Here is a 16,545-nt window from a genome sequence, read left to right as displayed (position 1 = left end):
AAACACAAATGTCACCAATAAACTGTATTTAATGCGGTAACTGTTCAGCAGACTCACCTGGGTTCAATAAAAGGCAGCGCTTTGGACGCAGCAGACATACACTGCATCCACAATGCTGCTAGGTCCGGATTGTGGCCTAAATGTTCATTCTTCTTTAGTAGATTTTTGCTGTTGGAGGTCAGAGGTCAAGAGATCCCCAGTTGATCCCAACCAGGTACCATTTCCTCATCAGCTGGGATGTAGGAAGCAAATCATTGAGGTTCGAGGTCCTCAGTTATGTTGGAGGTTGGTGGATCCCCCCACATCAGTAAGGCTGGAGGTTGGTGGAGCCCCCCACATCAGTAAGGCTGGAGGTTGGTGGAGCCCCCCACATCAGTAAGGTTGGAGGGCAGTGGATTCTCCCACGTCAGTAAGGTTGGAGGAGCCCCCCACATCAGTAAGGTTGGAGGTTGGTGGAGCCCCCCCACGCATCAGTGAGGTTGGAGAGTGGTGGAGCTCCCCTCATAAGTAAGGTTGGTGGAGACCCCCGCCCCCCCCCCCTACATTAGTAAGGTAGGTCGGTGGAGTTCCCCCTACATCAGTAAGGTTGGATGGTGGTGGAGACCCCCACCTACACCAGTGACGTTGGAGGTTGGCCTTCATCCCTATCCCATGTACTTCCGCCAAAATGTCTCTACAAAACTAACATCCGCCCTCGTCATCGCAGGAGGAAATGTCACTCTGTGCCCACTTTGCACCAGTGGCTGGGGGGGGGCTATCATGACCTCACGCTCTGTCATCATCTTGAGTCCAGAGAGCCAGCCTGATCATTACTTGTTTCTTCAGGTTATGATCTGGACACCGTGCTGGAGTCAACCTCCTCCATGGAGCCCCTCATGCCTGTAGATCCCCAGGCTAATGTGACCGATCGATGTTACAGCGCCCGTTCACACAGTACAGTCCTGCAAGGACTGCCATTTGGGGGTGTCCCAACCGTCCTGGCTATCAACTTCCTGGTGTGGCTGGTAAGACTGGTCTGGGGCTGTATGTGAGGGTGCATCGCCCAGGGGGAAGCTGATCGTTCTCATCTCTGATTCCAGCTGCTTCTTCTTGTCTTCTCGTGTCTGAGGAAGGCGGCCTGGGACTACGGGCGACTGGCACTGCTCATAGACAATGACAGGTGAGATTGTGGTGTGCTCCGCTGGGTGACTGACCTACCCATGTTGTGCACTCACTCACCTCTGCACTTTCTCCGCAGCCCGGCCATGCGACGCAGATGGACATCATATGAGTAATGGTCACTATAGTCAGGGGCTAGAGGTGGGATGCTTCCTGCATGTACCACTTGGGAGTCCGCAACTCATCATGCTCGCACCACGTAGTCTGCGGCCCCTTGTATGCCCTGGTGGTGGCTCATAGCAGAGCCATGGAGGTGATGGTGGCTTGGAGCAGGCTGAACACATGACTGCTTAGAGCAGGGCTATGGTGATGGTGGCTTGTAGCATAGCCGTGGTGGTGGTAGCGGTCTGGAACAGGGCCATGGTGGTTGTGAAACTGACGGCTCGGAGTGAGTCGTGGTGGTGGTTTTGGCTTGGAGCAGGTCTGAGGTAGTGGCAGCATAGAGAGGAGCCTTGATGGTGGTGGTTCTGTGCCTTAATGTCACCTTATTTTGTCTGTCCATTTTTCAGCCTGACCTCTCTTTTCTATGGAGAGCCGAGTGACAAGGAGAAGTCACCCTGTGAGACGAGCCCCTCCGATCTGAACAGTAAAGATTTGGTGAGAGAATGGGATCAAACTCCCCTAAATTAGATAGCTAACAACAAAATGCAAATCTATATGTAGACTAGCCGTGTATTATCGGTGTGGGGTGATTCCTGTAGGATGTGATTCCTGTATATTATCAGTGTGTGAGTATTAGATATGGGGTGATTCCTGTATAATATGATTTCTGTATATTATCGGTATGTGAGGGATTCCTGTATAATGTGATTCCTGTATATTATCGGTGTAAGGGGATTACTGTATGTTGAGATTCCTGTATATTAGCAATGTGGGGTGATTCCTGTAGGATGTGATTTCCGTATATTATCACTGTGTGGTGTCTCCTGTTTAATGTGATTCTTGTATGTTATCAGTGTGCGATTATTACATATGGGGATGTTTCCTGTATGATGTCATTCCTTTATATTATCTGACTGGTGTGATTATTATATAATGTGATTCCCGGTGTGGGCTGTTTTAAATGTATGATGTGATTCCTAAATATAATCAGCGTGGGGTGTTTCCTGTATTATCTGTGACTGTGTGAGGCGATTCCTATATGATGTTATTCCTGTATATCAGGGGGGGAGTCTCTGGTCCGCAGGCCACTTGTGACTGCTTGGGCCGGGGTTCACAGATCTGAGGCCAATGACTGGCAACATGCCAGTCGCTGGCCGTTTAGTTACTTCTCACACTGCATGCAATTCTGAAAGCTGTGGTGCATGCGTTAAAGGCTTACATCCTGACTTGTCCTAGTGTCACAATGTTCTATGTGGGCAGAGTCAGTATCTCTGTGCTCTAGTCCCCCTGACAATGACAACAGCAGCGATAGCCCATGCCTCTTCTGTTGTGTATATGGCCCTGTGATGTATGTGCCCGCAGCCCTTCCAGTGATGTATGTTCCTCAATGTCTCCTGTCTGATGTATATGCTCCAGTTCCAGTGTCTCCTATGTAATGTAGATAGCGTAGTATGTCTATGTGATGTGTATATACAGCAGGCTCTTTGATGTATATACAGCAGGCTCTGTGCTATGTAATGTATATACAGCAGTCTCTGTGTTTGCTATGTATATACAGCAGGCTCTGTGTCTACTATGTGATGTATGTACAGCAGGCTTTGTGTCTATGTGATGTATATACATCACTCTCTCTGCTATGTGCTGTATATACAGCAGTCTGTGTTTGCTATGTAATGTATATACAGCAGGCTCTGTGTCCGCTATGTGATGTGTATATATAGCAGGATCTGTGTCCGCTATGTGATATAGTAATGTTCAGTCACCGCACACTCTTGATAGATGCTTGTGAGAATGTTATTGTACAGATACAGATGCAGCAATAACACAATTCAGGTACAGGGATAGAGAAAATGGCAACAAGAACTTAACGTTTCCACCCTCACAGGGTCTTATTCATATAGTCGCTGTAGAAGAAAAAACAAGGTATGAGAGATCAATTCAATGATAGAAACTATAAAAATTACAAATAAACTACAGAATATTATAACCAAAAATCAGATAAATAAAATATAAATATACACATGGTAAGAAAACAATAGACTAGCAAGATTTCAAGAAACAAAGTAATGATGATTCAAAGCTTAATTGTATTCATGTATAGGTCTGGAATAAGCCATAGGAGCCATTAAATAACATGGCATGGCAAAACAATACAAAAGGCCAAAAAATTGCAATCCCTTAAAGGGAAAGGGGTACAAGAAACAATATCAGGATCGATGTGACTGGATATGTTTAAATATGGGGGATTTTGCAGATGTGCCCATTCAAGGTCAAGTTATACAGAGTAGGGAAAGATGTAGCCCATATTACTTGATGGCAAGGTTCACTGAACAGTATAAAGGATATTCTGATTGCAAAGGACATCTGTTGTAGGAAAGAGGATTTGGTGCTCATAGGAAAAATAAGCGGAGTAATATATATAAAGAGTTATGGGGCCATGGATTACCTAGGTCCCGGGGAAGTCCGGTGCACCTGCGCCATGGATTATAGGCTGCAATGTGCAGTATGGACGCATGGGTAGCTGTAAATAATCAGAATGAGGCTTGGAACACACAAAAAAAGTGTAAAAAAGGGTGAAAAGAAACGTGGCATATGAACAGTGGTATAGCCACTAAAGTAGAATGCAGGGATACTAGTGTCCTGGCAAATAAAGGTGTTGAGGGTAACCTACTGTCTCCTTCCCCATTATCCTGTAGAATGTAAGCCCGCAAGGGCAGGGTCCTCTTCCCTCTGTACCAGTTGGTCATTGTTAGTTTTGTTTATTGTAAGTGATCTTTGTATTTTGATGTAACCCCTTGTCACGGATCCCTGCTCTGTGGTGTAACTAATTCATCACGTGCCCGCTCTCAGCACGTGACTTGGGGTTGTGCCTGCAAGGGTTAATCCTTCTCCCCTCTCTCAGTCCAGCATTCAACCTGTGTCCTATGCTGTAATGGGAGCATAAATCACACACCGACCCAGGCCACACACCCGCTCATACACGTTGCCACCACTCATCGAACACACGGGCGATGAGTCCCAGAAATGCCTACCACTCATAAGCTTATGAGGCTCACACACCTTAAGGGCTATGGATTCTTTTAGAACATTCAAGGTTCAACTTGTTTTATTCTTTAATACAAAAGGTTCAGTGCTTACAGTAAAAAAAGGTATAAAAATATGATAATAAAAAGACATACAACTTATGCAAAACAATATAAAAACAGGAGAAACTTACAGAAATCATCTAACTGGTAGTTTGCTTTCTGCTCCGAGGGGGTGTGTGAATGAAGTTAGTGGAACACATCAGCTTCTCAGGCCGCCCTCACTTGTGAACGCGTTTTTTAGGTATCAGGTCTACTTTATAGTTTTGGTCTGGAGGTCAGGTTTCTAGACCAGCCCCTCAGGTTAATATCATAATTGCTTGGTTTTTGATTGGACCACGGCAGCGCCCCCCCAATGAATATATTATTTTTCTCTTGAGATCCTTTGTGTAACAGCTCTCCCAGAGATACTATCAGGCCGTAATTAACATCTCTCTTCCAAGAGCCAGGAGGTGCCAAATGTTACCTTTCTTCTCGGCTTCTAGCAGGACCCCTTGGTGAGATTGGAGACAGAATTCTACTTGTCCCAGGAAAGTACATATTAACACCTGGGTGCAACATGCTGCTTTTCAAGACAGATGTTACATTATTGCCAGTGACACAGTAAATCTATACATAGTCCACTGCACACACACACATCTATATAATATATACACACACATATTTCACCACACCCCTTCTCATGTATAGCACCATGGAATTAATGGTGCTATATAAGTAAATAGTAACAATAATAATAATAATAATAATAACCTGCTGGATAAGATAAAGGGCACCAAATGCTCATGATGTTGGTAGTAATTTAAGAGTATGTAGTTGCAAGTATGTGTGAAATGTGATATGGGGTAGAAACAAAGGGACCAAAGGGAAGGGGTAACAACAAAACAATATGGGTAGTTCTGCCCATATTACCTTACACCCCTCCATTCAGGTGAGTTCCCCTTCCCTTCTCTCCTCTCCTTGTTTTGTCGTTACCCCTTCCCTTTGGTCCTGACTATATGAATAAGACCCTGTGAGGGTTGAAACTTTGATCTTGTCGCCTCACAATTTTCTCTGTTCCTGCACCTGAATTGTGTTATTGCTGCATCTGTATCTGTACAATAAAAGTCTCACAAGCATCTATCAAGAGTGTGCAGTGATTGAACAATACTACGGGGATTGTCATCCCACTTCACCAGCACCTCGGAATTCTCAAGGCAACAGTGCACGCCACACTACCCATCCTCCTATGTGATATATACAGCTCTGTGTCCGCAATGTGATGTATATACAGCAGGCTCTGTTTGCTATGTGATGTATAGTCAGCCGACTCTGCGACTGCTATGTGATGTGTATATATAGCAGGCTGTGTCTGCTATGTGATGTATATACTGCAGTCTCTGTATCCACTATGTGATGTATATACAGCAGGCTCTGTATCTGCTATGTGATGTATATACAGCAGGCTCTCTGTCCGCTATGTGATATATATACTGCAGTCTGTGTCCGCTATGTGATGTATATACAGCAGGCTCTGTGTCTGTGATATATGTACAGTGGGTGCGGAAAGTATTCATACTCTTGTTTCATTACAGCCATTTGGTAAATTCAAAGCAGTTCATTTTTTTTTCCTCATTAACCCCTTTAGCCCCAAGGGTGGTTTGCCTGTTAATGACCAGGCCAGTTTTTACAATTCTGACCACTGTCTCTTTGAGGTTATAACTCTGGAACGCTTCAACAGTTCCCGGTGATTCTGACATTGTTTTCTCGTGACATATTGTACTTCATGTTAGTGGTAAAATTTCTTTGACATGACATGCGTTTATTTGTGAAAAAAATGGAAATTTGACAACTTTGAATTTTCATGCCCTTATATCACACAGATACACTACCTGTAAAAGTTTAGGGTCACTTAGAAATTTCCTTATTTTTGAAAGAAAAGCACAGTTACCTTCCAATAAAGCTAACCTTAACCCCTTCGTGCCATGCGCCGTACTAGTACGGCGCTGCGGCAACTGCAATTGTGCCAGCCGCAGTACTAGTACTCGGTCTCGCGCTGAGCGCCGCGGTGATTGAGTGCGGGTGTCAGCTGTATATGACACCCCGCAGCAATGCCCGCGATCGGCGCTAGCGCCGATCGCAGGCATTTAACCCCTCTGATGCCGCTGTCAGTAGTGACAGCGGCATAGAGGGGGATCGCGCAGGGACGGGGGCTCCCTGTGCTCTCCCACCGGAGCAACGCGATGCGATCACGTTGTTTCGGTATTCTGGAAGGAGTCCCCGGATCCAAGATGGCCGCGGGACTCCTTCTGGGTCATAAAGTGAGGTGGCTAGCCGGCGCCTGCTCAGAGCAGGCGCCGGAAAGCCTCCTGCACTGCCTGTCAGATCGCTAATCTGACACAGTGCTATGCACAGTGTCAGATCAGCGATCTGATCTAATATAATGATGTCCCACTCTGGGACAATGTTAGAAAGTAAAAAAAAAAAAAATAGAATGTATAAAAAAAAATCCCCAAATAAAGAAAAAAAAAAAATTTCCCTATAAATCCATTTATTTATGTAAAAAAAACAAAAAAAACCAGTAAAAGTAAGTACATATTTGGTATCGCCGCGTCCGTAACGACCTGCTCTATAAAACTATCCCACTAGTTAAACCTTTCAGTGAACACCGCAAAAAAAATAAATAAAAAACGAGGCAAAAAAACAACGCTTTATTATCATACCGGCGAACAAAAAGTGGAATAACACGCGATCAAAAAGACGGATATAAATAAACATGGTACCGCTGAAAACGTCATCTTGTCCCGCAGAAAAAAAAGCTGCCATACAGCATCATCAGCAGAAAAATAAAAAAGTTATAGCTCTCTGAATAAAGCGATGCAAAAACAATTATTTTTTATATAAAATAGATTTTAGTGTAAAAGCGCCAAAACATAAAAAAATGATATAAATGAGGTATCGCTGTAATCGTACTGACCTGAAGAATAAAGCTGCTTTATCAATTTTACCACACGTGGAACGGTATAAACGCCCCCTCCCCCCCTAAAAGAAATTCAAGAATTGCTGGTTTTTGTTCATTCTGCCTCCCAAAAATCGGAATAAAAGCGATCAAAAAATGTCATGTGTCCGAAAATGGTACCAATAAAAATGCCAACTCGTCCCGCAAAAAACAAGACCTCACATGACTCTGTGGGCCAAAATATGGATAAATTATAGCTCTCAATGTGGTAATGCAAAACTATTTTTTGCAGTAAAAAATGGTCTTTTAGTGTGTGATGGCTGCCAATCATAAAAATCCACCAAAAAAACGCTATAAAAGTAAATCAAACCTCCCTTTATCACCCCCTTAGTTAGGGAAAAATAATACAATTTTAAAAAATGTATTTATTTCCATTTTCCCGTTAGGGCTAGGGTTATGGTTATGGTTGGGATTAGGGTTAGGGGTGTGTTTGGGTTAGGGTTTCAGTTAGAATTGGGGGGTTTCCACTGTTTAGGCACATCAGGTGCTCCGATCTCAATTCCAGCCAATTCTGCGTTGAAAAACTAAAACAGTGCTCCTTCCCTTCCGAGCTCTCCCGTGCGCCCAAACAGGGGTTTACCCCCACATATGGGGTATCAGCGTACTCAGGACAAATTGGACAACAACTTTTGCAGTCCAATTTCTCCTGTTACCCTTGGGAAAAAAAAAATCGCGGGCTAAAAGATCATTTTGTGAAAAGAAAAAAGATTTTGTAATTTTCACGGCTCTACATTCTAAACTTTAGTGAAACAATTGGGGGTTAAAAGTGCTCACCACACATCTAGATAAGTTCCTTAGGGGGTCTTCTTTCCAAAATGGGGTCAATTGTAGGGGGCTTCCACTGTTTAGGCACATCAGGGGCTCTCCAAACGCGACATGATGTCCAATCTCAATTCCAACCAATTTTGCATTGAAAAGTCAAATGGCGCTCCTTCCCTTTTGAGCTCTCCCATGTGCCCAAACAATGATTTACCCCAACATATGGGGTATCAGCGTACTCAGGACAAACTGTACAACGACTTTTGTGGTCCAATTTCTCCTGTTACCCTTGGTAAAATAAAACAAATTGGATCTGAAGTAAAAATTTTGTGAAAAATAGTTAAATGTTCATTTTTTTTTAAACATTAAAAAAATTCCTGTGAAGCACCTAAAGGGTTAACTTTTTGAATGTGGTTTTGAGTACCTTGAGGGGTGCAGTTTTTAGAATGGTGTCACTTTTGGGCATTTTCTGTTGTGAACTCTATTTCTGGGCTCCCTCTAGTGGTCACAAGCGGTACTGTGTAGTGTTGTTTTTCTGCAGGTTGGCTTCATCAGCTGGTTCGTTATCCTTGGTTGGTTTTCTATTTAGCCCACCTGGATACTCAGTTCCTTGCCTGCTATCAATGTATTCAGTGCTCTTCAGATTCCGTGTGTCTACCTTGCTCCCAGTCTCTCCAAGACAAGCTAAGTTTTTGTTTGATCATTTTTTGATTATCAGTGTTCATTATGTTTTTTAGTCCAGCTCGCTAAAATGTGATTTCTTCGCTTGCTGGTTGCTCTAGGGGACTGAGTTTCTCCCCCCACACCGTTAGTTGGTGTGGGGGTTCTTGAAATCTCAGAGTGGATATTTTGTAAGGGTTTTTTACTGACCGCATAGATTCCCTTTTCTATTTTCGACTATCTAGTATTGGTGGGCCTCATTTGCTGAATCTGCTTCCACCCCTGTGTATGTGCCTTCCTCTTACCTCACCGTTATTATTTGTTGGGGGCTTCTATATCTTTGGGGATTATTTCTCTGGAGGCAAGAGAGGTCTTTCTTTCTCTCTAGGGGTAGTTAGTTCCTTAGGCTGGCTCGAGACGTCTAGGAATTCAGGCACGTTCACCGGCTACTTCTAGTGTGTTTGGTTAGGTTCAGATTTGCGGTCAGTCCAGCTTGCCACCTCCCTAGAGCTTGTCCTATGTTTGTTACTTAGCTGGAGTAATTTGTGATCCTCAACCACTAAGGATCATAACAGTATAGCAGGCCAAAAAGTGTTTAATGCATCGCAGAAGTGGGATAAAAAGAAGACCTGAATATATATATATATATATATATATATTTATTTTTTTTTTCCTCCTACCGCTTTTCCTTTGCTGCAGTCTGTTTAGCTTCTTTCATCCCCTTGAACTCTGGGTGGTTTTGAGCTCAGCTGCAGACATGGATGTTCAGACTCTGACTTCTAGTGTGGATCATCTTGCTGCACGGATGCAAAGTATTCAGGATTTTGTTATTCATAGCCCTATGTCAGAACCAAAGATACCCATTCCTGAGTTGTTTTCTGGAGATAGATCTAGGTTTCAGAATTTTAAGAATAATTGTAAGTTATTTCTATCTCTGAGACCTCGTTCCTCTGGTGATTCCGCTCGGCAAGTAAAGATTGTTATCTCCTTGTTACGTGGCGACCCTCAGGATTGGGCCTTCTCTCTGGCGCCAGGAGATCCTGCATTGCTTAATGTGGATGCATTTTTTCTGGCTCTTGGACTGCTTTATGAGGAGCCTAATCTTGAGAATCAGGCAGAAAAAGCGTTGCTGGCCCTTTCTCAAGGGCAGGATGAAGCAGAGGTGTATTGTCAAAAATTTCGGAAATGGTCAGTGCTTACTCAATGGAATGAGTGTGCCCTGGCTGCAAATTTCAGAGAAGGTCTATCTGAAGCCATTAAGGATGTTATGGTGGGGTTCCCCACCCCTACAAGTCTGAGTGATTCTATGGCTTTAGCCATTCAGGTTGATCGGCGTTTGCGGGAGCGCAGATCTGCTCATCCTTTAGCGATATTTTCTGAACAGAGACCTGAGTCTATGCAATGTGATCGAACTCTGACCAGAATTGAGCGACAAAGTCATAGACGTCAAAATGGGTTGTGCTTTTACTGTGGTGATTCTGCTCATGTTATCTCAGCATGCTCTAAACGCTTAAAAAAGGTCGCTAAACCTGTCACCATTGGTACTATACAGCCTAAGTTTATTTTGTCTGTTACTTTGATTTGTTCTTTGTCGTCCTACCCGGTTATGGCTTTTGTGGATTCGGGTGCTGCCCTGAATCTGATGGATTTGTCGTTTGCCAGGCGCTGTGGTTTTGTCCTGGAGCCTTTGGAATTTCCTATTCCTCTGAGGGGAATTGATGCTACGCCATTGGCTGAGAATAAACCTCAGTATTGGACGCAAATGACCATGTGCATGACTCCCGTTCATCAGGAGGTGATTCGCTTTCTTGTTCTGCATAATTTACATGATGTTGTCGTTTTGGGTCTGCCATGGTTGCAGGCTCATAATCCAGTTTTAGATTGGAAAGCTATGTCTGTGTCAAGTTGGGGTTGTCAGGGAATTCATGGCGATACTCCGTTGGTGTCTATTGCTTCTTCCACTCCTTCTGAGGTCCCTGAGTTTTTGTCTGACTACCAGGATGTATTTGATGAGCCCAGGTCCGGTGCCCTGCCCCCTCATAGGGATTGTGACTGTGCTATAAATTTAATTCCTGGTAGTAAATTCCCTAAGGGACGACTTTTTAATTTGTCTATACCAGAGCATGCCGCGATGCGGAGTTATATAAAGGAGTCTTTGGAGAAGGGACATATTCGCCCATCCTCTTCCCCTCTTGGTGCAGGATTCTTTTTTGTGGCCAAGAAGGACGGTTCTTTGAGACCGTGTATAGATTATCGCCTTCTGAATAAAATTACAGTCAAATTTCAGTATCCTTTGCCACTATTATCTGATTTGTTTGCTCGGATTAAGGGTGCCAGTTGGTTCACCAAGATAGATCTCCGTGGTGCGTATAATTTTGTGCGCATTAAGCAGGGAGATGAATGGAAAACAGCATTTAATACGCCCGAAGGCCATTTTGAGTACTTGGTGATGCCTTTTGGACTCTCTAATGCTCCTTCTGTGTTTCAGTCCTTCATGCATGACATTTTCCGTGAATATCTGGATAAATTTATGATTGTTTATCTGGATGACATTTTGGTCTTTTCTGATGATTGGGAGTCCCATGTGAAGCAGGTCAGGATGGTGTTTCAGGTCCTGCGTGCCAATGCTTTATTTGTGAAGGGCTCAAAATGCCTCTTCGGAGTACAGAAGGTCTCCTTTTTGGGTTTTATTTTTTCTCCTTCTGCTGTGGAGATGGACCCAGTCAAGGTCCAGGCTATTCATGACTGGACTCAGCCCACGTCTGTTAAGAGTCTTCACAAGTTCTTGGGTTTTGCTAATTTTTACCGTCGTTTCATCGCTAATTTTTCTAGCGTGGTTAAACCTTTGACGGATTTGACCAGGAAGGGCTCTGATGTGACTAATTGGTCTCCTGCGGCCGTGGAGGCCTTTCGGGAGCTTAAGCACCGGTTTTCTTCAGCTCCAGTGTTATGTCAGCCAGATGTCTCTCTCCCCTTTCAGGTTGAGGTTGATGCTTCCGAGATTGGAGCAGGGGCTGTTTTGTCACAGAGAAGTTCTGAGGGCTCTGTGATGAAGCCGTGTGCTTTCTTTTCAAGAAAGTTTTCGCCTGCCGAGCGAAATTATGATGTTGGTAATCGGGAGTTGTTGGCTATGAAGTGGGCATTTGAGGAGTGGCGTCATTGGCTCGAGGGATCTAGACATCGTGTGGTGGTCCTGACTGATCACAAAAATCTGATTTACCTCGAGTCGGCCAAGCGCCTTAATCCTAGACAGGCTCGTTGGTCGTTGTTTTTCTCCCGTTTCAACTTCGTGGTCTCATACCTGCCTGGTTCGAAGAACGTGAAAGCTGATGCACTTTCTAGGAGCTTTGTGCCTGACTCTCCGGGAGTTTCTGAGCCGGCTGGTATTCTTAGAGGGAGTGATTTTGTCTGCCATTTCTCCAGATTTGCGACGAGTGCTGCAGAAATTTCAGGCGGATAGACCTGACCGTTGTCCACCAGAGAGACTGTTTGTCCCGGATAGATGGACCAGCAGAGTTATTTCCGACGTTCATTCTTCGGTGTTGGCGGGTCATCCTGGGATTTTTGGTACCAGAGATTTGGTGGCTAGGTCCTTCTGGTGGCCTTCCTTGTCGCGGGATGTGTGTTCCTTTGTGCAGTCTTGTGGGATTTGTGCTCGGGCTAAGCCTTGCTGTTCTCGTGCCAGCGGGTTGCTTTTGCCTTTGCCTGTCCCGAAAAGGCCTTGGACGCACATCTCCATGGATTTTATTTCGGATCTGCCAGTATCTCAGAGAATGTCTGTCATCTGGGTGGTGTGTGATCGTTTTTCCAAGATGGTCCATTTGGTGCCCTTGCCTAAGCTGCCTTCCTCCTCCGATTTGGTTCCTCTATTTTTTCAGAATGTGGTTCGCTTGCACGGCATTCCTGAAAATATTGTGTCTGATAGAGGATCCCAGTTTGTGTCCAGGTTTTGGCGAACTTTTTGTGCTAAGATGGGCATTGATTTGTCTTTTTCGTCGGCCTTCCATCCTCAGACTAATGGCCAAACCGAGCGAACTAATCAGAGGTTGGAGACTTATTTGAGATGTTTTGTTTCTGCTGATCAGGATGATTGGGTGACTTTTTTGCCATTGGCCGAGTTTGCCCTTAATAATCGGGCTAGTTCTGCTACCTTGGTTTCGCCTTTTTTCTGCAATTCTGGTTTCCATCCTCATTTTTCCTCGGGTCAGGTTGAGTCTTCTGACTGTCCTGGGGTGGATTCTGTGGTGGATAGGTTGCAGCAGATTTGGAGCCATGTGGTGGACAATCTGAAATTGTCACAGGAGAGGGCTCAGCGCTTTGCCAGCCGCCGCCGCGGTGTGGGTCCCCGACTTCGTGTTGGGGATTTGGTGTGGCTGTCTTCTCGGTATGTTCCTATGAAGGTCTCATCTCCTAAGTTTAAGCCTCGCTTCATCGGTCCTTATAAGATCTTGGAAATCCTTAACCCGGTGTCTTTTCGTTTGGATCTCCCGGCATCGTTTGCCATCCATAATGTGTTCCATAGGTCTTTGTTGCGGAGGTATTTGGTACCTGTGGTTCCTTCTGTTGAGCCTCCTGCTCCGGTGCTGGTTGAGGGCGAATTGGAGTACGTGGTGGAGAAGATTTTGGATTCTCGTATCTCTAGACGGAGACTTCAGTATCTGGTTAAGTGGAAGGGCTATGGTCAGGAGGATAATTACTGGGTTGTCGCCTCTGATGTTCATGCGGCCGATTTGGTTCGCGCCTTCCACGCAGCTCGTCCTGATCGCCCTGGGGGTCTTGATGAGGGTTCGGTGACCCCTCCTCAAGGGGGGGGTACTGTTGTGAACTCTATTTCTGGGCTCCCTCTAGTGGTCACAAGCGGTACTGTGTAGTGTTGTTTTTCTGCAGGTTGGCTTCATCAGCTGGTTCGTTATCCTTGGTTGGTTTTCTATTTAGCCCACCTGGATACTCAGTTCCTTGCCTGCTATCAATGTATTCAGTGCTCTTCAGATTCCGTGTGTCTACCTTGCTCCCAGTCTCTCCAAGACAAGCTAAGTTTTTGTTTGATCATTTTTTGATTATCAGTGTTCATTATGTTTTTTAGTCCAGCTCGCTAAAATATGATTTCTTCGCTTGCTGGTTGCTCTAGGGGACTGAGTTTCTCCCCCCACACCGTTAGTTGGTGTGGGGGTTCTTGAAATCTCAGAGTGGATATTTTGTAAGGGTTTTTTACTGACCGCATAGATTCCCTTTTCTATTTTCTGCTATCTAGTATTAGTGGGCCTCATTTGCTGAATCTGCTTCCACCCCTGTGTATGTGCCTTCCTCTTACCTCACCGTTATTATTTGTTGGGGGCTTCTATATCTTTGGGGATTATTTCTCTGGAGGCAAGAGAGGTCTTTCTTTCTCTCTAGGGGTAGTTAGTTCCTTAGGCTGGCTCGAGACGTCTAGGAATTCAGGCACGTTCACCGGCTACTTCTAGTGTGTTTGGTTAGGTTCAGATTTGCGGTCAGTCCAGCTTGCCACCTCCCTAGAGCTTGTCCTATGTTTGTTACTTAGCTGGAGTAATTTGTGATCCTCAACCACTAAGGATCATAACAATTTTCTGTCATATAGACCCCTCAAAGTCGCTTCAAGTGTGAGGTGGTCCCAAAAAAAAAAAAAAAATGGTTTACAAATTTTGTTGTAAAAATGAGAAATCGCTGGTCAGTTTTAACCCTTATAACTCCCTAACAAAAAAAAATTATGTTTCCACAATTGTGCTGATGTAAAGCAGACATGTGGGAAATGTTGTTTTTTAACTATATTATGTGATATAACTCTCTAATTTAAGGGCATAAAAACGAAAATTTGAAAATTGCAAAATTTTCACAATTTTCGCCAAATTTCAGTTTTTTTTCACAAATAAATGCAAGTCATATCGAAGAAGTTTTACCACTATCATAAAGTACAATATGTCACGAGAAAACAGTCTCAGAATCACCAGGATCCGTTGAAGCATTTCAGAGTTATGACCTCATAAAGTGACAGTGGTCAAAATTGTAAATATTGGCCCTGTGACTTAGGTGAAAACAGGCTTCGGGGTGAAGGGGTTAAATGATTCAGAAATACACTCTATACATTGTTAATGTGGTAAATGACTATTCTAGCTGCAAACATCTGGTTTGTAATGCAATATCTTCCTAGGTGTATAGAGGCCCATTTCCAGTAACCATCACTACAGTGTTCTTATGGTACTTTATGTTTGCTAACGGTGTTAGAAGGCTAATGGATGGTTAGAATACCCTTGAAAACCCTTGTGCAAGTATGTTAGCACATCTGAAAACAATTTGTCTGATTAGAGAACCTATAAACCTGACCTTCTTTTGAGCTAGTTGAGAATCTGGAGCATTACATTTGTTGGGTCCATTAAACTCTCAAAATGGCCAGAAAAAAAGAACTTTCATGTGAAACTCGACAGTCTATTCTTGTTATTAGAAATGAAGGCTATTCCATGCGAGAAATTGGCAAGAAACTGAAAATTTCTTACAATGGTGTGTACTACTCCCTTCAGAGGAGAGCACAAACAGACTCTAACCAGAGTAGAAAGGGAAGTGGGAGGCTCCGCTGCACAACTGAGCAACAAGACAAGTACATTAGAGTCTGTAGTTTGAGAAATCGACGCCTCACAGGTCCTCAACTGGCAGCTTAATTAAATAGTACACGCAAAACACCAGTGTCAACATCTACAGTGAAGAGGCGACTCCGGGATGCTGGCCTTCAGGGCAGAGTGGCAAAGAAAAAGCCATATATGCGACTGGCTAATAAAAGGAAAAGATTAATATGTGCAAAAGAACACAGACATTGGACAGAGGAAGGTTGGAAAAAGTGTTATTGACAGACGAATCCAAGTTTGAGGTATTTGGATCACACAGAAGAACATATGTGAGACACAGAACAACTGAAAAGATGCTGGAAGAGTGCCTGATGCCATCTGTCAAGCATGGTGGAGGTAATGTGATGGTCTGGGTTTACTTTGGTGCTGATAAAGTGGGAGATTTGTACAAGGTAAAAGGGATTTTGAATAAGGAAGGCTATCACTCCATTTTGTAACGCCATGCCATACCCTGTGGACAGAGCTTGATTGGAGCCAATTTCATCCTACAACAGGACAATCACCCATAGCACACTTCCAAATTATGCAAGAACTATTTAGGGAAGAAGCAGGTAGCTGGTATTCTATCTGTAATGGAGCGGCCAGCGCAGTAACCAGATCTCAACCCTATTGAGCTGTTGTGGGAGCAGCTTGACCGTATGGTACACAAAAAGTGGCCATCAAGCCAAACCAACTTGTGGGAGGGGCTTATGGAAGCATGGGGTGAAATTTCTCCAGATTACCTCAGCAAATTAACTGCTAGAATGCCAAAGGTCTGCAATGCTGTAATTGCTGCAAAGGAAGCATTCTTTGATGAAAGCGAAGTTTGAACGAAAAAATTATTTCAAATAAAAATCTTTTTTTCGAACCTTGTCAATGTCTGGACTAGATTTTCAATTCATTTGGCAACTTACCGTATTTGATTATTAAAAGTATGGAAAACACAAAATTGTCTGGGTGACCCCAAAATTTTGAACGGTAGTGTATGTCACACAAAATACTTAATAAGTAACATTTCCCACATGTCTACTTTACATCAGCACAATTTTGGAACCAACACTTTTTTTTTTGTTAGGAAGTTATAAGGGTTAAAAGTTGACCAGCAACTTCTCATTTTTACAACACCATATTTTTTTTTTTTTTTTTTTTTTTTAGGGACCACATCACATTT

At 43.8% G+C, this 16,545-nt stretch overlaps 1 protein-coding gene across 10 annotated transcripts in view; it reads left to right on the top strand.

The window, feature by feature from the left end:
* Window positions 1–16,545, top strand: part of TMEM63C (transmembrane protein 63C) — a 42,799-nt gene that overhangs the window by 701 nt on the left and 25,553 nt on the right. For 4 of the 10 annotated variants that reach the window (XM_077267493.1, XM_077267495.1, XM_077267498.1 and 1 more), the window contains exons 2-5: window positions 826–1,004; window positions 1,080–1,159; window positions 1,238–1,270; window positions 1,668–1,755. In XM_077267493.1, coding sequence (XP_077123608.1) covers window positions 826–1,004; window positions 1,080–1,159; window positions 1,238–1,270; window positions 1,668–1,755 — 380 coding nt within the window. The other 6 variants (XM_077267494.1, XM_077267500.1, XM_077267497.1 and 3 more) reach the window with 5 other exon arrangements.

This window comes from Ranitomeya variabilis, chromosome 1 (genome assembly GCF_051348905.1).
Source record: "Ranitomeya variabilis isolate aRanVar5 chromosome 1, aRanVar5.hap1, whole genome shotgun sequence".
Taxonomy (NCBI): domain Eukaryota; kingdom Metazoa; phylum Chordata; class Amphibia; order Anura; family Dendrobatidae; genus Ranitomeya; species Ranitomeya variabilis.
The sequence above is the reverse complement of the archived record's forward strand: the minus strand, read 5'-3'. Positions and strand labels throughout refer to the sequence as shown.